Genomic DNA, 21,659 nt, shown 5'->3' on the forward strand with positions numbered 1-21,659 from the left:
ATAGACAACGATACACAATTATTAGAGTTATTTTTTTATAACATCGAACCTTATCTTGGTTCAATACCAACAATCCGATATCGATACCCATGAGTCTTGTAAGTCGGATTCTATTTCTTGTTGGACAAGTTTCTTTGCTAAAACCGAGCATAGAGCTCTTTCATTCTTCTTTTAACATTAATATTACTATTATTATTATTTTGAATACTTTGAGTAAATATAATGTACTATTTGTTTAAAATTTTCTTAACTTATTGACAGTGGACATACACCCCACAGGCGCAGCTGCTCTAACTCAAAACTTCTAAGGAGAACACCATTAGTATTATTTTATGTATAGAGATAGCACATGGAGAAGGTATATTGTATATTCAAGTTTTCTTTTGGAGTATTCGTAAAGAGTAATATTCTCGTAACAATATACGAATATGTCTGGAGTCTAGACATAGATGGTCCTAAAGCCTCAATTGATAGCAATAAAAATTTCAAATGTTATCTATTCTGTTATGGTCCTAAAGTCTCAATTGATAGCAATTGGAACTAAAAAAAAAAGAACAAAGGCCCATAATATAATGACCCGTTACAACAAATCTCATCTTCATCACCAAGAGCCATTGGCGCCTAATAAGAACAATCAATCAACCAACCTACAACATCAAACAATTCATTACTGTTCGATCGAAAAAGGATCAGATAAAATTCTAGCTCTAGCTACTTCAACTCTTTGAAACACCAATCCATACCTTTAGGCTTTACCTAATTCCGAACAAAATGGAAGGTTCATTCTGTTTTGCAGGTCACTATGTGCAAGTATAAGCCACTAAGGATCCACGTGTTAGATGTACATACAAACACCCATGTTTCAAGGGGAAAAACTCAACCTCGTGATGCTCCTTCATGTGGAGAACACTCACATGATCCAGTGAGAATAAGTATCACAGGTACGTCCCCACTGGTCAGTTAGCTGTTACTGTTGGGGACGCTGGCAGGAGGTTTGTCATAAAGGCAGATTACTTGAACAAACCGATTCCCCGTCACCTGCTAGATCAATTGTACAAATATCATGGTACCAATACAGATGGCCCACTGGCAATACCTTGTAACGGGTGTTAAAAGCAAAGACCTCGGTTAAGCTCATGGAGGGCATGAATTCATTTTTTCATGATTCCATGTAACAAAGGTGGTAGTGGCGAAACAGCCACAAAGATTGGGTCCAACACTTGAAGCAGGTGCCAAATCTCTACAAATTGTTATCGACACTTATTCCTGTCCAATTTATGATGCAAAAAAAGTTATATTCCGGCTGCAGAATGATAAATTATTAGTTATTGAGCTATTTATGACAAAACAAGTAATGTTATTCGAACTTTATGCAATATATGCTTTATTCATGTTCACGTTGAGAAAAACCCTGAAGCATAAGCATACACAGAGTTGCCCAGCGCAGCAGAAGTATAAAATAGAAAAATGATACAGAAAAGAAAGGGAAAACGACCTCTACAGCCTTAGATTTGAGATGTTTCTTTTTCCAAAGAAGAAAAAGACAAGAAGAAAACCACTCAATGACCTAAAAAACGAGAGAATAAATAACATAAAGAACAGAGTATGAAATCATCCTTGCCTAAAAGGCTTTGTATTTTAGAGGTATTAGGATCAATTCTACATAATTTTTGCACTGGAGCAATTAATTCAATGTTTCCTAGGGGGAAAAAGTTAATTTCCAGATTAATTTTTGTATGCGAATGCAACAGGTAATAACAAAAGGAGATTGTGTGCCTTGATGCACCGCAGTGCTAGAGTTGGTAAATGCTTCCATCTCATATTTATAAGCGTTGTATATCAGTTATGAATTATTTTCTTAAAGACTACTTGCCTCAATAAATGGAAATCCAGTAGATCTCAAGCATTGGAAACAACAGTAGTTGATAAAGAATGGAAAGCTTCTTTTGCAGCCTTCTGTCGTGACTCTAGAATCTTTGCATCGGCAAAGAGCTCCCTCAGAGCCATTTCAAGCTCTAGTTTACCTGACACCTTCAGACCAATTACAATAAAATCTTTAGCGTTTGACACACAAAATATACATTGCTACATGAACATCTTGGATAATTTTACCTAAAGGTCCAAGAAGAACATGTTGCCAAAAAGATGACAATATTTGAATGATTTTTTTTAGGTTCTTTTAAAAAAAATCTTTTCAAATTAAGCTGATTTGGGGCAAATGACTCTAAAGAGGTGAGAAAACTCCAATATTATCATCTGCCCACCCAGATTGCGCTAACACCATTTACTCATAAACATCTGTTAGAAACAACCTCCAAAAAAGTACTTGGAATCTTAGAAGATACAAAGAAATCAGATTTAATAAACACAAGAAGATATAGCACTAGATGGACTGAAACAAAGATTAACCAAGTAGGGACTACATAACAGGATGGTGATAACCGCACCATTCCACCTCAAAGGAGGTCCTGAGTTTAAATGCCCCTTTTTACAACAAAACATTTTAAAAAAAAGGATTAATCAAGCAGAACTACATAAAGAAACACATTTTTCTTTTATACATGCTAAATGCTTATAGTACAATAATCATATACCGTATTATAAAAACAGATGTATCATCTTTGTAAAATCACTCTAGAAAAAGTCCCAATAATAGATCTCTTGGAAAAAGAAAAAAAAGAAGAAAAACACACGTTTAAACTGAAAAGATACCTGCATTAATGACAAAGGATTTACTTGCTGCATTTCTCTCACCATATGCGAGAAATGCCCAATGTGATGACCTGAAATTATGACCTGAAAACAATTGGTGCATGATATAAATTTGGGTAAAATACAAATTTCATCACTCAATTTTACTCTCACTCCTATTTTGATAACTAAAGTTAAAAAAATTAAAGTTAATCACTCAACTTTTGAATTGCTCTTATTTTGATCACTCCATTAAATTATAAAAAGCATGATGACATGGCTTATTTTATTAATATTTGTTATGATGTGGCTTATTTTATCAATATTTAATCCACATAGATTTAGAGTAAAAAATAAAATCCTTAAATCCTAATCTCCAAACCTCAAACCCTCACCAACCTCATCACCCTGACCCTCATGAGGGAACACATTGATCGACAGAGACCCACCAAGGCCATTGTTCCCAAAAATTATTCTCTGCAATTCCTTAGCCCTTTAAGATCTGGTGGCACTGCCCTTGACAAACCATTGCCGTAAATCCCACCCACTATTCCTCATCCAATACTCCTACCCCTTGAGTCAATCCTTCAGCCGGTCCTGCATTTCCTCATCGTTGTAACCCGACCCAGAACCGGAAAGGCGACCCGTGTTAACAATCAAGCTCAAGGGAGGAATGACAAGAACTTAGAAAAGGTTGGCTTCCTTCGAGTCGATGACTATAATGACAGGGGATCCAAGGCCATTGGATTGGGGTCAGGGTGGTGACGTCAGGGACGGGGCTCCACCATGTGCGAGGGAGTACTGTTGGATGATGCCGTAGGTAGACTTGTGAGAGAGATCGTACATAAAAACCATGACTTGTTGGGGGAAATTAGTGGGGTTTTCATGGGAAGAAATACGATCAAGGTCAAGAAAGGAAGAGGAAGAGTCTGAGGGAGGGCGGAAGAAAATGGAGAAGAAGGCGTAGACGGCGAGGAGAAAGAGGACGGTGGCGATAAAGGTATGTTCGAAAAGGGAAGATTTTTGCAGCACATTGGAAAACAAAGGAAGGGTGGACGAAGAAGGAGAACGTGAAGCTAAAGAGGATCCCTTTGCTGCTATTGCCTTTTCGTGTTTTCAATGGTGGCCTATCGCTGAGTGGTGGCCAGAATGTAGATCAGTTGAAGCGGTGAAAGAGAGAAAGAGGAAGAAAAAGAAGAAACGAGGAAATGAAGGAAAAAAAATAAGTTTTTATAGGGATCCAACGTCTTTGTTTTGGTGTCAATTTGATTGTTCCAAAATGGCGTTGTTTTAGTGTCTTCTACCATGTCATAACGTCGTTAACGGTGGAGTGACCAAAACAAGAGTAATTTAAAAGTTGAGTGATTAAAACAAAAATTTTAAAATTTTACTGTCCAAAATAGGAGTGAGTGTAAAGTTGAGTGATGAAATTTATAATTTACCCTACAAATTTTTACCAGTCAAAACAGCACAGCCAGCAGCTGCTGCTTCTGATATGTTATGGCCAGCTAACCCAGGGAAGAAAGAACCTCCAATTACAGCTATTGGGGTCAACTTATACAAATGCCTCAATTCACCTGCAATAGAGAATAACGTTATGAATCAAATTTTACAATGAAAATACAATTTCGTCAAAAGACTAACATAAAGAAAATTCAGGAGAAGTAAAAAAGAATAAGATACTAAATACCAAGTGTATCCACCAAATATATGCTTGATCCTGGAATAAGTTCTTTATGTTGAGACCTCAAAGCAACATTCAGCTCTCCTTTCAGCAATACCTGCATTATAAAAGATTTTCTAACAATTCAAAGAAAATGTAAAGCCAGTATTATATACTAATGATGTCATGCAACAAAACATTCTTTCTCAATCAAGGGGGAGCTAATTCCTATCCAATCAAATAATGACTTCATGAATAATGATTTATATGGCATTTATATCGTACAAGGAATTTGATTTTCATAACATCTACTGAAAAGGGATGATATAGAACAGTAGAAGCATGTTGACGATGATAAAGTTCATTATCATATGAGGATAACTATGATGCAGAGGAATTAAGCTGTTTGTATTGTCAATAAATTAACATCAACGGTCATAAACTTCACAGTATAGTATTTATAGGAAAATAATTCTCCTAGGATGTTGTAAACAGCAGTTTTCACCAGAAAAAAGGTGATTTTAGTTGGCATATGAGAGGGAGGGGCATGAAAGTAAAGAAACCAAAATTCCAAGCATGCAGTAGACCAACTAGAAAAATAGTTATAGTGTTGAAAGTATTAAAATGGTTTTCAAGTTTGGTAACCAACTTTGAAAATGGTTTTCAAAGTTTGGTAAATGTTTCTTTGAAAAATAGTTTTTCAAAGTTTGGTAGATGTTTGTTGAAAAATGATAATGGGATAATCACAATTAATCTCTAGGTTTTAGGGTATTTACAAGATTAAGTCCTTAAGTTTCAACTATAAATACCCTAGCTCATTTAGCTTCAAAACCATCCCAAAAATCATTTCTTTCTCCCAATACTAGAGAGTTTTCTTGTGAGTAGTGAGTGTTTTGTAAACACCTGTAAATTTTCTCTCTTAGTAAAAGATCTGCAGCAGTCCGGAGACGTAAGCACAATTGGCTGAACTCTGTTATCAATTTCGGGTATTATTTTTCCGCTTTTATTTCGTATTCTCACTAATATGACTATAGGAAATTACTTGTTACTTGGTTTATTTCCCAACAACTGGTATCAGAGTTTTTGGTTGTGAATTCTGTCAATTTTTTGCGAGGTTACTATTCAGGTTACTATTCACGTGAATAGTAAATTTCGTGAATAGTGAAATACGGTCGGCGATACGCGTTTGTCGACGGAGGTGTTCTAATACACGGCGGTTCGCAGAAATTGTCAGAAACGATCCAAATGAAGCCAGATTCGAGTGGGAGCGATGGCTGCAGACGAAGGGAATGTGAAAATTGAAAAGTTCGATGGTGCGGACTTTGGATTTTGGAAGATGCAAATTGAAGATTTTCTATACCAGAAAAATCTATATCAACCCCTCTCAGGAAAACAACCAGGGGGCATGAAGAATGAAGACTGGGTTCTTCTCGACAGACAAGCCCTCGGAGTTATCCGACTGACGTTATCCCGCAATGTTGCCTTCAACATAACAAAGGAAAAGACCTTTGGCAGGTCTTATGAAGGCTCTCTCCAGTATGTATGAGAAGCCATCGGCCTCAAACAAAGTTCATTTGATGAGGCGATTATTTAATTTGCGGATAACGGAAGGGGCATCGGTGGCACAACACCTAAATGAACTAAACACAATCACAACCCAGTTGAGTTCAGTGGAAATTGAATTTGATGATGAAGTTCGAGCTTTAATTCTCTTATCATCTTTACCAGACAGTTGGAATGCTACTGTTACAGAAGTCAGCAGTTCGTCGGGAAACAGCAAATTAAAATTCGACGATGTTCGGGATCTGGTACTGAGCGAAGAAATTCGACGGAGAGAATCAGGTGAAGCATCAACCTCCTCAGCCTTGCACACGGAGTCCAGAGGGAGAACTTCAGAAAGAAATTCAAATCGTGGCAGATCGAAATCCAGAAGGAGAAAATCAAGAACAGGAAATAAAGATTTTATCTGTTATAATTGCGGCAAGAAGGGCCACTTCAAAAGAGATTGTCGAGCACCGAAGAAAAATACCGGCGCACAGGAATCTGCCAACATGACGGAGGAGACAGGTGATGCCATGATTTTAAGCGTCAACAGTCCGATTGAATCATGGATTTTGGATTCAGGGGCATCTTTCCACTCCACGCCATGCCAAGAAATCATGGAGAACTATGTCAGTGGTGATTTTGGGAAGGTTCATCTTGTTGATGATGAAACCTTGAAGATCGTCGGAAAAGGAGACATCCGACTAAAGCTGCCAAACCAGACCACCTAGAAGCTAACAGGAGTGAGACATATTCCTGGTCTCAAAAGAAATTTGATTTCTGTATGACAACTTGATGGAGAAGGATACAGTACAACCTTTTCAGGTTGTGAATGGAAGATTACCAAAGGAGCACTCGTCATTGCTCGTGGTAAGAAGACTGGTACTCTCTATGTAACTTCAAATTTAGAGAATATCATTGAAGTAGCAGATGCTGATGGAAAATCAAACCTATGGCACCAAAGGCTTGGCCATATGAGCGAGAAAGGGATGAAGACACTTTTGTCAAAGGGGAAGCTGTCGGATCTAAAGAATGTAGATGTCGGACTATGCGAGAATTGCATCTTTGGCAAACAAAAGAAAGTAAGCTTTGCAAAGATTGGTAAGACACCCAAGGCTGAAAAATTAGAGTTGGTTCATACTGATGTATGGGGACCATCTCCAGTTCCATCTCTTGCAGGCTCATTATATTATGTCACCTTCATCGATGATTCTACAAGGAAGGTGTGGGTTTATTTTCTGAAGAAAAAATCAGAAGTCTTTGATACCTTCAGAAAATGGAAGCCATGGTGGAAAATGAGAATGGTATGAAAGTCAAGCGGTTGAGGTCTGACAATGGAGGAGAGTACAGAAATAGGAGATTCAGAGATTTTTGCGCAAACAATGGGATCAAGATGGAGACAACAGTTCCCATGACACCGCAGCAGAATGGCGTAGCAGAGCGCATGAACAGAACTCTGAATGAACGTGCCAGAAGCATGAGGATACATGCCGGATTGCCCAAATTTCTATGGGCTGAAGCTATCAACACTGCAGCTTACCTGATCAACCGTGGGCCCTCAGTTCCTTTGGATGGCAGAATACCAGAGGAAGTTTGGAGCAAGAAAGAAATAAACCTTTCACACTTAAGAGTGTTTGGTTGTATTTCTTATGTACACATAGACTCTGCTGAAAGAAGTAAACTTGATGCTAAGTCCAAAAAATATGTCTTTGTTGGTTACGGCGATGATGAGTTCGGTTACCGGTTTTGGGATTATGAAAATCGGAAGATCATTAGAAGCAGAGATGTCATTTTCAATGAGAATGTGATGTACAAAGACAGGTCAACTGTAGAATCAAGCAGCTCCAATACCAAAGCTGAAACAAAGGAATTTGCTGAGTTTGAGGAGATTTCTGGAAATGATGTTCAGATCAGTCCTGAAGCAGTTCAAGAAGAACCAGGCACACCGGAACTAAGACGCTCCTCCAGAATTCCTAAACCAACCCAACGATATTCTCCTTCTTTGCACTACTTGTTGTTGACTGACAATGGTGAACCAGAGTGCTATGATGAAGCAATGCAAGTGGAGGATTCAGTCAAATGGGAGTCTTCCATGAAAGATTAGATGGACTCGCTTTTGTCAAATCAGACGTGGGAATTAGCTGAATTACCACCAGGCAAGAAAGCGCTTCACAACAAGTGGATTTACAGGATCAAAGAAGATCACGATGGGAGCAAACGCTACAAAACGATATTGGTTGTCAAAGGTTTTCAGCAAAAAGAAGGTATTGACTACAATGAAATTTTCTCTCCAGTCGTGAAACTGTCTACAATCAGACTGGTGTTGAAAATTGTAGCTGCAGAGAATTTACATCTTGAGCAGTTAGATGTAAAGACAGCTTTCCTTCATGGTGATTTGGAGGAAGAAATCTATATGAGGCAGCCAGAAGGCTTCATAGAGGCAGACAAGAAAAATCTGATATGCAGGTTGAAGAAGAGCTTGTATGGTTTAAAACAAGCTCCTAGACAGTGGTACAAGAAGTTCGATAGTTTCATGAGTAGCAGTGGTTTTACCAGATGCCAAGCAGATCATTGTTGTTACATCAAGAGGTTCGACAATAGCTTCATTATTTTATTATTGTACGTTGATGACATGCTCGTTGCAGGCTCAGACATGCAAGAGATTATAAACTTAAAGCAAAAATTGTCAAAGCAGTTTGCTATGAAAGATCTGGGCGCTGCAAAGCAGATTCTTGGGATGAGGATCAAGAGAGACACAAAGTCAGAGACTTTGATATTATCACAGGCTGAGTACATCAATAAAGTACTCTCCAGGTTCAACATGCAAGATGCTAAACCAGTAAGTACACCTTTAGGTGTTCATTTCAGACTCTCCAAAGAACAGTCACCAAAGACGGAGGAAGAACGTGCACACATGGTGAAGGTGCCGTACGCCTCAGCGATTGGAAGTCTGATGTATGCCATGGTTTGTACCAGACCAGATATTGCTCAAGCAGTGGGAGTTGTTAGCAGGTACATGAATAATCCGGGTAAGGTACACTGGGAAGCAGTCAAATGGATCCTAAGATATCTGCGGGGTACCACAAACAAAACACTTTGTTTCAAAGGTAGAGATACGATACTGACAGGCTATGTAGATGCCGACTTAGCCGGAAATATTGACATCAGAAGGAGCACTACAGGGTATGTCTATACTCTAGGTGGAACCGATGTGAGTTGGGTTTCTCAACTACAGAAGATAGTTGCTCTCTCCACAACTGAAGCAGAATATGTCGCTGTTACGGAAGCTAGCAAGGAGATGGTTTGGCTCCAAAGTTTCTTGGAAGAGTTAGGCAAGAAACAAGAAAGCAATGTCTTGTATTGCGACAGTCAAAGTGATATACATCTAGCAAAGAATCCGTCTTTTCATTCCAGGACAAAGCACATACAATTGCGATATCATTTTATCCGGTCTCTTCTGGAAGATGAGATTTTGAAACTTGAAAAGATCAGTGGAGCTCAAAATCCGGCAGATATGTTGACAAAGACGGTGACTACAGAAAAACTGAAGTTGTGTTCAACTTCAGTTGGCATGCTAGAGTAACAAGACTAGAAAAGCTGTTGCATTGATCGAGGTGTGAAGACAGATTAAAATCAGTCTTCAAGTGGGAGATTGTTGAAAGTATTAAAATAGTTTTCAAGTTTGGTAACCAACTTTGAAAATGGTTTTCAAAGTTTGGTAAATGTTTCTTTGAAAAATAGTTTTTCAAAGTTTGGTAGATGTTTGTTGAAAAATGATAATGGGATAATCACAATTAATCCCTAGGTTTTAGGGTATTTACAAGATTAAGTCCTTAAGTTTCAACTATAAATACCCTAGCTCATTTAGCTTCAAAACCATCCCAAAAATCATTTCTTTCTCTCAATACTAGAGAGTTTTCTTGTGAGTAGTGAGTGTTTTGTAAACACCTGTAAATTTTCTCTCTTAGTAAAAGATCTGCAGCAGTCCGGAGACGTAAGCACAATTGGCTGAACTCTGTTATCAATTTCGGGTATTATTTTTCCGCTTTTATTTCGTATTCTCACTAATATGACTATAGGGAAATTACTTGTTACTTGGTTTATTTCCCAACAACTGGTATCAGAGTTTTTGGTTGTGAATTCTGTCAATTTTTTGCGAGGTTACTATTCAGGTTACTATTCACGTGAATAGTAAATTTCGTGAATAGTGAAATACGGTCGGCGATACGCGTTTGTCGACGGAGGTGTTCTAATACACGGCGGTTCGCAGAAATTGTCAGAAACGATCCAAATGAAGCCAGATTCGAGTGGGAGCGATGGCTGCAGACGAAGGGAATGTGAAAATTGAAAAGTTCGATGGTGCGGACTTTGGATTTTGGAAGATGCAAATTGAAGATTTTCTATACCAGAAAAATCTATATCAACCCCTCTCAGGAAAACAACCAGGGGGCATGAAGAATGAAGACTGGGTTCTTCTCGACAGACAAGCCCTCGGAGTTATCCGACTGACGTTATCCCGCAATGTTGCCTTCAACATAACAAAGGAAAAGACCTTTGGCAGGTCTTATGAAGGCTCTCTCCAGTATGTATGAGAAGCCATCGGCCTCAAACAAAGTTCATTTGATGAGGCGATTATTTAATTTGCGGATAACGGAAGGGGCATCGGTGGCACAACACCTAAATGAACTAAACACAATCACAACCCAGTTGAGTTCAGTGGAAATTGAATTTGATGATGAAGTTCGAGCTTTAATTCTCTTATCATCTTTACCAGACAGTTGGAATGCTACTGTTACAGAAGTCAGCAGTTCGTCGGGAAACAGCAAATTAAAATTCGACGATGTTCGGGATCTGGTACTGAGCGAAGAAATTCGACGGAGAGAATCAGGTGAAGCATCAACCTCCTCAGCCTTGCACACGGAGTCCAGAGGGAGAACTTCAGAAAGAAATTCAAATCGTGGCAGATCGAAATCCAGAAGGAGAAAATCAAGAACAGGAAATAAAGATTTTATCTGTTATAATTGCGGCAAGAAGGGCCACTTCAAAAGAGATTGTCGAGCACCGAAGAAAAATACCGGCGCACAGGAATCTGCCAACATGACGGAGGAGACAGGTGATGCCATGATTTTAAGCGTCAACAGTCCGATTGAATCATGGATTTTGGATTCAGGGGCATCTTTCCACTCCACGCCATGCCAAGAAATCATGGAGAACTATGTCAGTGGTGATTTTGGGAAGGTTCATCTTGTTGATGATGAAACCTTGAAGATCGTCGGAAAAGGAGACATCCGACTAAAGCTGCCAAACCAGACCACCTAGAAGCTAACAGGAGTGAGACATATTCCTGGTCTCAAAAGAAATTTGATTTCTGTATGACAACTTGATGGAGAAGGATACAGTACAACCTTTTCAGGTTGTGAATGGAAGATTACCAAAGGAGCACTCGTCATTGCTCGTGGTAAGAAGACTGGTACTCTCTATGTAACTTCAAATTTAGAGAATATCATTGAAGTAGCAGATGCTGATGGAAAATCAAACCTATGGCACCAAAGGCTTGGCCATATGAGCGAGAAAGGGATGAAGACACTTTTGTCAAAGGGGAAGCTGTCGGATCTAAAGAATGTAGATGTCGGACTATGCGAGAATTGCATCTTTGGCAAACAAAAGAAAGTAAGCTTTGCAAAGATTGGTAAGACACCCAAGGCTGAAAAGTTAGAGTTGGTTCATACTGATGTATGGGGACCATCTCCAGTTCCATCTCTTGCAGGCTCATTATATTATGTCACCTTCATCGATGATTCTACAAGGAAGGTGTGGGTTTATTTTCTGAAGAAAAAATCAGAAGTCTTTGATACCTTCAGAAAATGGAAGCCATGGTGGAAAATGAGAATGGTATGAAAGTCAAGCGGTTGAGGTCTGACAATGGAGGAGAGTACAGAAATAGGAGATTCAGAGATTTTTGCGCAAACAATGGGATCAAGATGGAGACAACAGTTCCCATGACACCGCAGCAGAATGGCGTAGCAGAGCGCATGAACAGAACTCTGAATGAACGTGCCAGAAGCATGAGGATACATGCCGGATTGCCCAAATTTCTATGGGCTGAAGCTATCAACACTGCAGCTTACCTGATCAACCGTGGGCCCTCAGTTCCTTTGGATGGCAGAATACCAGAGGAAGTTTGGAGCAAGAAAGAAATAAACCTTTCACACTTAAGAGTGTTTGGTTGTATTTCTTATGTACACATAGACTTTGCTGAAAGAAGTAAACTTGATGCTAAGTCCAAAAAATATGCCTTTGTTGGTTACGGCGGTGATGAGTTCGGTTACCGGTTTTGGGATTATGAAAATCGGAAGATCATTAGAAGCAGAGATGTCATTTTCAATGAGAATGTGATGTACAAAGACAGGTCAACTGTAGAATCAAGCAGCTCCAATACCAAAGCTGAAACAAAGGAATTTGCTGAGTTTGAGGAGATTTCTGGAAATGATGTTCAGATCAGTCCTGAAGCAGTTCAAGAAGAACCAGGCACACCGGAACTAAGACGCTCCTCCAGAATTCCTAAACCAACCCAACGATATTCTCCTTCTTTGCACTACTTGTTGTTGACTGACAATGGTGAACCAGAGTGCTATGATGAAGCAATGCAAGTGGAGGATTCAGTCAAGGTGGGAGTCTTCCATGAAAGATTAGATGGACTCGCTTTTGTCAAATCAGACGTGGGAATTAGCTGAATTACCACCAGGCAAGAAAGCGCTTCACAACAAGTGGATTTACAGGATCAAAGAAGATCACGATGGGAGCAAACGCTACAAAACGATATTGGTTGTCAAAGGTTTTCAGCAAAAAGAAGGTATTGACTACAATGAAATTTTCTCTCCAGTCGTGAAACTGTCTACAATCAGACTGGTGTTGAAAATTGTAGCTGCAGAGAATTTACATCTTGAGCAGTTAGATGTAAAGACAGCTTTCCTTCATGGTGATTTGGAGGAAGAAATCTATATGAGGCAGCCAGAAGGCTTCATAGAGGCAGACAAGAAAAATCTGATATGCAGGTTGAAGAAGAGCTTGTATGGTTTAAAACAAGCTCCTAGACAGTGGTACAAGAAGTTCGATAGTTTCATGAGTAGCAGTGGTTTTACCAGATGCCAAGCAGATCATTGTTGTTACATCAAGAGGTTCGACAATAGCTTCATTATTTTATTATTGTACGTTGATGACATGCTCGTTGCAGGCTCAGACATGCAAGAGATTATAAACTTAAAGCAAAAATTGTCAAAGCAGTTTGCTATGAAAGATCTGGGCGCTGCAAAGCAGATTCTTGGGATGAGGATCAAGAGAGACACAAAGTCAGAGACTTTGATATTATCACAGGCTGAGTACATCAATAAAGTACTCTCCAGGTTCAACATGCAAGATGCTAAACCAGTAAGTACACCTTTAGGTGTTCATTTCAGACTCTCCAAAGAACAGTCACCAAAGACGGAGGAAGAACGTGCACACATGGTGAAGGTGCCGTACGCCTCAGCGATTGGAAGTCTGATGTATGCCATGGTTTGTACCAGACCAGATATTGCTCAAGCAGTGGGAGTTGTTAGCAGGTACATGAATAATCCGGGTAAGGTACACTGGGAAGCAGTCAAATGGATCCTAAGATATCTGCGGGGTACCACAAACAAAACACTTTGTTTCAAAGGTAGAGATATGATACTGACAGGCTATGTAGATGCCGACTTAGCCGGAAATGTTGACATCAGAAGGAGCACTACAGGGTATGTCTATACTCTAGGAGGAACCGATGTGAGTTGGGTTTCTCAACTACAGAAGATAGTTGCTCTCTCCACAACTGAAGCAGAATATGTCGCTGTTACGGAAGCTAGCAAGGAGATGGTTTGGCTCCAAAGTTTCTTGGAAGAGTTAGGCAAGAAACAAGAAAGCAATGTCTTGTATTGCGACAGTCAAAGTGATATACATCTAGCAAAGAATCCGTCTTTTCATTCCAGGACAAAGCACATACAATTGCGATATCATTTTATCCGGTCTCTTCTGGAAGATGAGATTTTGAAACTTGAAAAGATCAGTGGAGCTCAAAATCCGGCAGATATGTTGACAAAGACGGTGACTACAGAAAAACTGAAGTTGTGTTCAACTTCAGTTGGCATGCTAGAGTAACAAGACTAGAAAAGCTGTTGCATTGATCGAGGTGTGAAGACAGATTAAAATCAGTCTTCAAGTGAGAGATTGTTGAAAGTATTAAAATGGTTTTCAAGTTTGGTAACCAACTTTGAAAATGGTTTTCAAAGTTTGGTAAATGTTTCTTTGAAAAATAGTTTTTCAAAGTTTGGTAGATGTTTGTTGAAAAATGATAATGGGATAATCACAATTAATCCCTAGGTTTTAGGGTATTTACAAGATTAAGTCCTTAAGTTTCAACTATAAATACCCTAGCTCATTTAGCTTCAAAACCATCCCAAAAATCATTTCTTTCTCTCAATACTAGAGAGTTTTCTTGTGAGTAGTGAGTGTTTTGTAAACACCTGTAAATTTTCTATCTTAGTAAAAGATCTGCAGCAGTCCGGAGACGTAAACACAATTGGCTGAACTCCGTTATCAATTTCGGGTATTATTTTTCCGTTTTTATTTCGTATTCTCACTAATCTGACTATAGGAAATTACTTGTTACTTGGTTTATTTCCCAACATATAGAAAATAAAGCTGTTGTGCAGAAGTATCGTACATCAGCAATCTCTTTTCCAAGTAGTGGATGTCGAGGAACAATAATGGTGACAATGTCTGGGTGACTTTGCATAAGAACATTGTGAACTCCTAAAATTACTGCAGAAAATGCCAGTGATTTTTTCCAAGAAAAGCATAACTCCAACCATGTAGATTTTCACTCAATAATCTTGTAGGGAAAACTAAGATAATCTTGGGAGTTTAAGATTAAATGTCTTACAATGAAAACATTAACGAAATGCAAAATAACCATGATTCATTAAACTGTCCAAGTGGATGCCTACATTAATAAACTGCAGAAGCTATGACTATCCAACAAGCAACCACCGTAAATAAGAAAATAACATGTTATATGGAGGAATCATGTGATTTCAATGAAAGCTAATAGCCAATGAAAGAGGAGGATAGCGAGACTGATCAGACATAAACCACTGTTACATTGGTCTCTCTTCCAAAGCACCTTGCATACTAATCATCCATAAATTCCTATAGAATGCTAACCTTTCAAAAAAAATCTATTAATATACGATCTTCAAAGAAAAAATCAATTAAATATATAGTATCATAAACATAGTTAAGATCTTGCGTAAAACTATAATGCAAATGACAACCTAGAAAAAGGTAGTCATGGTAGAGTTACAAGAGTAGCAAGAACTTACTTTCTTCTTCACCACGGTGAATGGAAGCAGCCATCCAAACCTGTTTTTGAGAAAGCTGTTTTTGCAGATATTCTATGTGTTCGACATCTTTCTTTAGAAGTTCATATTCACCCACCGCTGAATAGAAAGAATAGTAGCATATCAGGATAGATTATATAATATCTTAAGAACTAACCTATATATATATATATATATATACTATCTGAAAAAATTGAGGGATGTTTATGCAACAAATCTAGAGAGTAACTGAGTGGATGAAGGCTTGCTGGGATCAGTAAATTACTCTTTTCATGTATTAATTATAAATCAAGTACAGGGCAAATGAATTGACAGTTTAACAAATGTAATCTACGATACCACTTTGCAATTCAGAATAAAAGCAGAACTGCATAGCAAAACAAAAATAATATTCAAAGAGAACATGCAATTGACATACCATATTTTAGATCACCAGGAAAATTTATGCAAAATGTTGGAGCTTGAAGTAGCTGAAAATGAATTGCCTGAACAGAGCTCTGTGGCATGCAACAAAGAATTGCTAAAGTAAAAAAGGGTACTAATAACAATAATAGAAGTTTATTTGCTTTGAGAAATGACATGACAAAGGAAGATGTGGATTACATACCAACGGAGCAATCAAAGAAAATTGGGACAATAAAAGAGATATTAGTGGAAACAAGAGTGGTCTTGACCAATGTCTAAAGGATTTTGAAGACAAACGAGCATTTAATAATGCAAGACAAATCTGAATAAATAAATAAATAAATCATATGTTATGATATATTAGAACACCAGAAATATAATACAATACCATAAAAGCAAAAAACATACAGAATGTCATATGATAGAGAAGTAAACAGATGGTGTAGACTTATTAACATGTACCAAAAATCCATTCTCTTTTCCCACGTCCTTCAGCAACCATATAGGAATTAAAAACATCACTTACTCCAGCAGATATATAGGAATTAAAAATCCATTATCTTTTCCCACGTCCTTCAGCAAACATATAGGTGAACAAACTGATTGTTTCCATTCCCTCAACTGATCCAGAATAATGTAATATATATATATATAAATACATGCATCACCGAGTAGGAAACAACTTACTCCACATCTGGAAGCACCCATAATAAGATTCGGCCATAATTCACTCTCCATTATTATAGTCCAGTTTGGCTTCCAATACCCAAGGAAAGCATCAATGGCAGCAGGTGTATCAAGTGGAGCAAACTGTTGCAAAGCTCTAAAGTTTCACTACATATATATTTAAAAAGAAAAAAACGCCATAGCTCATATGATTTGCAAGCATCAGCATCAATCTTCCAAGTAAATCAACATTAGTGATATGTTAAGGAACTAACCTGATATATAACATTAGCTGGAAGTCTATCTTTCAGTAATTCACTGCAAAAAGAAAGTTAAACTAAAAACTTAGGATCATATTACAGCTATTACTATATATTTACAACATTCGAATTCCCAAGCGCTCGTAACCAAATTATTATTTTTTAAATACAAGAGAAAAGAAACAGAAACAAAGTTTAAGGCGATGTCTTAAAATGCCGAAACCGTTGTCGTTGTCATCAAAATGTTGATATCCGGTCTCCGTTGAGTGCAAAATTTAATGACAGGAATCGCGGCCATTCCTTCTCCTAAAGACACGGCGTGGAACCAGAGAAGTGGACCAGCGGAGGGACGGTTGAGGGAAGGCTGACCTAAGCGTTCGCGCCACCTGATAGGGTGCTCCAGCCCTCGGAGCCTTTGCCAGTGTAAGTGAAGGTGACGCAGCGGGGATAGACCGTAGGTTAAATTCTGTAGATTTTGTAAAGCGTCTCTTCCTTTGGAGCCATCGCCATCGCCATCGCCATTTCGACCTCTGTTTTGTTTCGCGGGGGGGGGGGGGGGGGCTTGGATCAGATTATGTGAGATTATGGGGGAATAGAAGGAATTCGGTAATAAGTTATCCTCAACCGTCATATTTTAAAAGTTTATTATCGAAAATATGATTATTTTTTTGGTATTATTATATTTTCGACGTTTTAAATTAAAATGTTTTTAAAAAGATTTCTCAAAAGTATTTTTATTGTGTTGTTAAATAAAAAAAATTTACGAAGGTGAAATTATAAATTTACCTTTAAATTATTTTAGATTTACAAAAAATAAATCCATAATTAAAATTTTATATAAAGTTTAGGGATTAAAATAAAATTTTACCCTTTCATTAAACCTATTTATCTTTTTAATTTTGTAAAAAATATATATAAATTTTATGAATTTAAAATTTTTAAAGAAAATATATAAATTAATTATAGTAGAATTCAACTTATTAAAAACAAATATATAATAAGGACACTTTGATAAAATATACATTCCAATAATCTTTTATTCCTTTAACCAAACACTGTAATCTTACATTCTTGCTAAACGAACCAAACACAACAATGCAACATTCTCATTAATATATTAGGTAATGTTACATTCCGATAATCATATTCTCGCCGATAATCTTATATTCCGTTAACCAAACGCACCTTTAGGATTCATTTGGTCACGTTGTTTAAACGTTCTTTTTTTTCTTTTCTAAAAGTTAAGTTTTAAATTAAAATCATTACTAAATCGATAAAATGTAAAGGTAAAATTACGTTTAGAATGATGGTTTTAAAATTAACCATAAAGGTTGGATTTTTTAACTTTTCGAATACAACTTTTTGTTTAAACGTAAAATTATGCTTTTACCCTTACTGTGATATATGGCTCCGCTCCTTTACCCAGATTTTTTTTAAATTCAATTATTTTTATAAATTATGTATTAATTATATACTAATTATGATTTGTTCAAGAAAATTTTTTTAAATTAATTTTATATTTTTATTTATATTTTTTATAATTTAATTTGATATTTTTATATATTAAAATATTAATAAGTATAAAATAATTTAAATTAATATATTTTTAATTTACAATATAATACCTAAAAGGGACATGTAACTTTGGATAACAATATCAAATAATTAAACTTTAAAATGCACTTTTGAAATGTACTTTTAGAAGTTATTTTTACATCATTTTTAAAAGTTATTTTTCAAAATCAATGTCAAACTGGTCCTAAATCTACTATGGGTACCTTTTTTATTTCAATATTTAAATATTAAAGTTAATATAATAAAATATTATTTTGGTATAATAAAAGTTAAGGTCAGAGATGACTCTTTTAGTCTAGGAATCAGAGCATACCCAAAATTCAATTGGGATTTACATAGAAATTTACAGAGTATCAACCAAAAGTAACTGGGATAGGATACGAACTTAGCCATATAAGATCAAATTCTTGAATCTCAACCACATTTGTCAACACTCATTAACATCAAATATTTAAATAACATGAGATCCATTAATTAGTATATACGTCAACGACATTTATATTATCATATTTTACATAAATTTTAATATCATTATTTATCTTAAGAATATAATACCTATTTACTTAATAAAAAATATTTAAACAACTTAATGTTCATGACTGTTTCTTTAAATCAATGAATTTGTTGGGATATCCAAATTTTTACTATAAAATTGGATTAAATTTTTTATATAAACTATTTTTATTGCATATTAATAATAGGTTTGTGTCTCAAATACCATTAAAATAAAAAATAATATTTGTTTTAGATTATTTCTCAAATTGACACCTTTTTATGTCACGTAGGGCAAAATCACTTTTTATTTTATAGAAAATGCCTTTTATCTACGTGCTGTAGTGTGAGAACATATTGCACTAAAATGTTATAAAGGAAAAAAGAGAAAAAAAGATAAAATAATAACAAATTTTTTTCCTAAAAGAACAAATGTGTGCAGTGCATTTAGAAAACACATATTCGCACAAGTTGGGCGACATCGATAGTGTGTATTAATCTTATCTTCAATCACTCAATTAATGTATTTTTAAAAGATTATATTTAAACACTTCAAAAATTTAAATATTTAAAATGTTGAGGGGTTCTTGATATTTTGATATACAAAACAATTTTGTAAATTAATTTTTATAAATTTTAAGATTATATTCGATTCAATTATTCGAATATATACAATTATTACTTAAAGTTTTAAAACGTCAATTTTTACTCCTTACTTAATGAAAAATTGAGATCTATATTGAAAATATTTTTGAAAGAATTTTTACTAAAGGTTTCAAACTTTAATCGAGTCAAAACTCAATTTTAATATGATAGTACTGATACTGCCTTAGCAGTATTGATATCTTGCCAACAGAACCTCAAAATGGTACTGATACCAAGCAATATTATAGTACCGATACTATGGTTGCAGTACCGATACTACTCCTTTGGTTTTGACTCTAATATTTTCCAGAATCTCAAAATGGTACCGATACTATTGTCTGGTATCGATATTACTCTATATAGTAGTATCGATACTCCTTGATACAATATTGATATCGTTGTTTTCCAATGGTCAAATTTTTTGTATTTATTGCAGGTAGTATCGATACTATAGATATAATACCGATACCAATAGCTTCTGAGCAACATTTAATACGAGAAAACTTCCCGTAACAACTCTATTCACTCCCACAACAACTCAAACGGTTGGAATTGATTGAGGAAGTATATGAACAAGATCCCAAGCCATTTGTGATGATAAGAAACAAGAGAAAAAGCCAAAAACTTTAACTGTGAGCTAAATCAAGTCAACATTCTTCAATATTCTTCTTTCTTTCAAAGAACACTTCTTGTATTCATTTCTCAAGTGTTCTTATTTGTTCTTGAATTGTACAAACACATTCCTTGTGAGGTTTTTATAAGTTTGCAAATTTGTAATTTTTCTCTTTGAGAGAGTGTCTTAAGAATTTGAGGAATAATTCTTGAGGGAGTTATAAGGTTACACCTTATCCTCAAAGGTAGATACAAATTAGTGAATTTGTGAAAATCCTTAGTGTGGATAGCTAAGATAGTGGAAGTAGACTTTGGTTGATAAAATCGAACCACTTTAAATTCTTGTGTTAATTCGTTTTAAAATTTTCCTCTTAAGCTTCCACAAAAATTTAATTGACAATTCACCCTCTCTTGCCTATTTCATCATTCGATTGACTCAACAATTGGTATATAGCTAGACTCATTGGAAGGTTTAACCACCTCTTGAGAAGATCCTAAAGGAGTTCAATCGTCATTCAAGTCATCCATGGCCTCTTTGTCGTAATCGGTTTTCGCCTGAGCACGAATTTTCTTGGCGGGAAAAGCATGTGAATAAATAAATGATTTTTTATGAAATTGTTTTGGAGTCGCCATCAATATTTTGGGTTAAGTATGTCGAATACCTAAAAATTATCTTTTAAAATAGCTTTTAAGAAAACATCATTTAAAAGATAAACCAGTCTGCGTATAACCAAAATTCATTCTTTTCAGTAATAAAAAAATTTGTGGTCGGTAACGTTTGAGGAAGGATTAGCACCCCCACAACGCCCAAAATTGGTACCCATCGATTATAAATTGTCTCTATTAGTGGAAGTTTAAGAATTCAAATATAAATTTAATTTATGATCATGTTATTTCAAATTTACTAGGATAATTCTAAGAAAATATATATTAAAATATATTTTATAAAACTAAAGTAAATATATATTTTTTAGGTTTTTATAAATAGTATATTTATTTATTTAAAAATATCAGAAAATGACATCTAGTTACTTTAAGACAACCCCTTTCTTAATATTAATAAATAAATAAATATTAATAAAAATATGATAAATTTTCCTAATAAAATTTAAAAATAATTTAAATAAAATTAAAGTAAATATATATATTTTTATAAGTAGGATATCTATTTATTTAAAAATATCAGAAAATGACATCTAGTTACTTTAAGACAACCCCTTTCTTAATATATAAAAATAAAGAAATATTATCCTTTCTTAATATTAAAATATAAATATTTAAAATTATTAAAAATATAAGATTAAATAAAATAATGTAATTTATGGTCTAAAATAGAAATTATTTAAATTATCATGGATTAAAACATAAAATATCATGATTAAAGAACCTAATTCGAAATATTATGAAGTCTAGGTCCTAACAGTGTAATTTAACCTTAATTAATTATTCAGGATTAAAGTATGATTTATTAAAATTATAGGGGCTAAATATGTTATTTTACCTAAAATATATAAAAGCATGGCAGAGACTAAAATATAATAAATTCAAATTCAAATGTTGAATTAAAATAAAAAGAAACACGCTTTTCAGGATTAAATTGCAAAGTTCTCAAATTACAGGGACTGCGGGTACAATTTACCCATGCGTGAAATTACGCAAAGGGTCTCTCGTTTAAGGGAGGGTATAAATACCCTA

The 21,659-nt window shown here is 35.6% G+C and overlaps 1 protein-coding gene across 2 annotated transcripts; it reads right to left on the bottom strand.

The window, feature by feature from the left end:
• Positions 1-1,133: 1,133 nt before the first annotated feature.
• On the bottom strand, positions 1,134-17,074 carry LOC120211715 (probable 3-deoxy-D-manno-octulosonic acid transferase, mitochondrial). 2 transcript variants are annotated; one of them, XM_039210203.1, is made up of 12 exons: positions 16,853-17,074; positions 16,656-16,698; positions 16,402-16,524; positions 15,917-16,036; positions 15,728-15,806; positions 15,292-15,408; positions 14,634-14,731; positions 4,382-4,472; positions 4,149-4,268; positions 2,713-2,783; positions 1,874-2,031; positions 1,134-1,266 (listed from the first exon to the last, which is right to left on the bottom strand). In XM_039210203.1, the coding sequence occupies exons 1-11, from the start codon at positions 16,936-16,938 to the stop codon at positions 1,900-1,902; spliced, it is 1,080 nt and encodes a 359-aa protein (XP_039066134.1). In that variant the 5' UTR covers positions 16,939-17,074; the 3' UTR covers positions 1,134-1,266; positions 1,874-1,899. The 2 variants fall into 2 exon arrangements, with proteins under 2 accessions (XP_039066134.1, XP_039066133.1); XM_039210202.1 differs by having other exon boundaries at positions 1,870-2,031; positions 16,853-17,071.
• Positions 17,075-21,659: the final 4,585 nt, after the last annotated feature.

The sequence above is a fragment of the Hibiscus syriacus genome, unplaced genomic scaffold (assembly GCF_006381635.1).
Source record: "Hibiscus syriacus cultivar Baekdansim isolate YM2019G1 unplaced genomic scaffold, ASM638163v2 tig00109980_pilon, whole genome shotgun sequence".
NCBI classification, from domain to species: Eukaryota; Viridiplantae; Streptophyta; class Magnoliopsida; order Malvales; family Malvaceae; genus Hibiscus; species Hibiscus syriacus.

What these genes read in the sequence shown, in the direction of transcription:
- LOC120211715 (XM_039210203.1), bottom strand. Translation starts at nt 16,938, where the DNA reads ATGGCCGCGATTCCTGTCATTAAATTTTGCACTCAACGGAGACCGGAT. An exon ending in CAGCTAATGTTATATATCAG is followed by an intron (nt 16,525 to 16,655) that starts GTTAGTTCCTTA and finishes GCTTTGCAACAG; the next exon opens with TTTGCTCCACTTGATACACC. An exon ending in TTTCTTTGATTGCTCCGTTG is followed by an intron (nt 15,807 to 15,916) that starts GTATGTAATCCA and finishes TGCATGCCACAG; the next exon opens with AGCTCTGTTCAGGCAATTCA.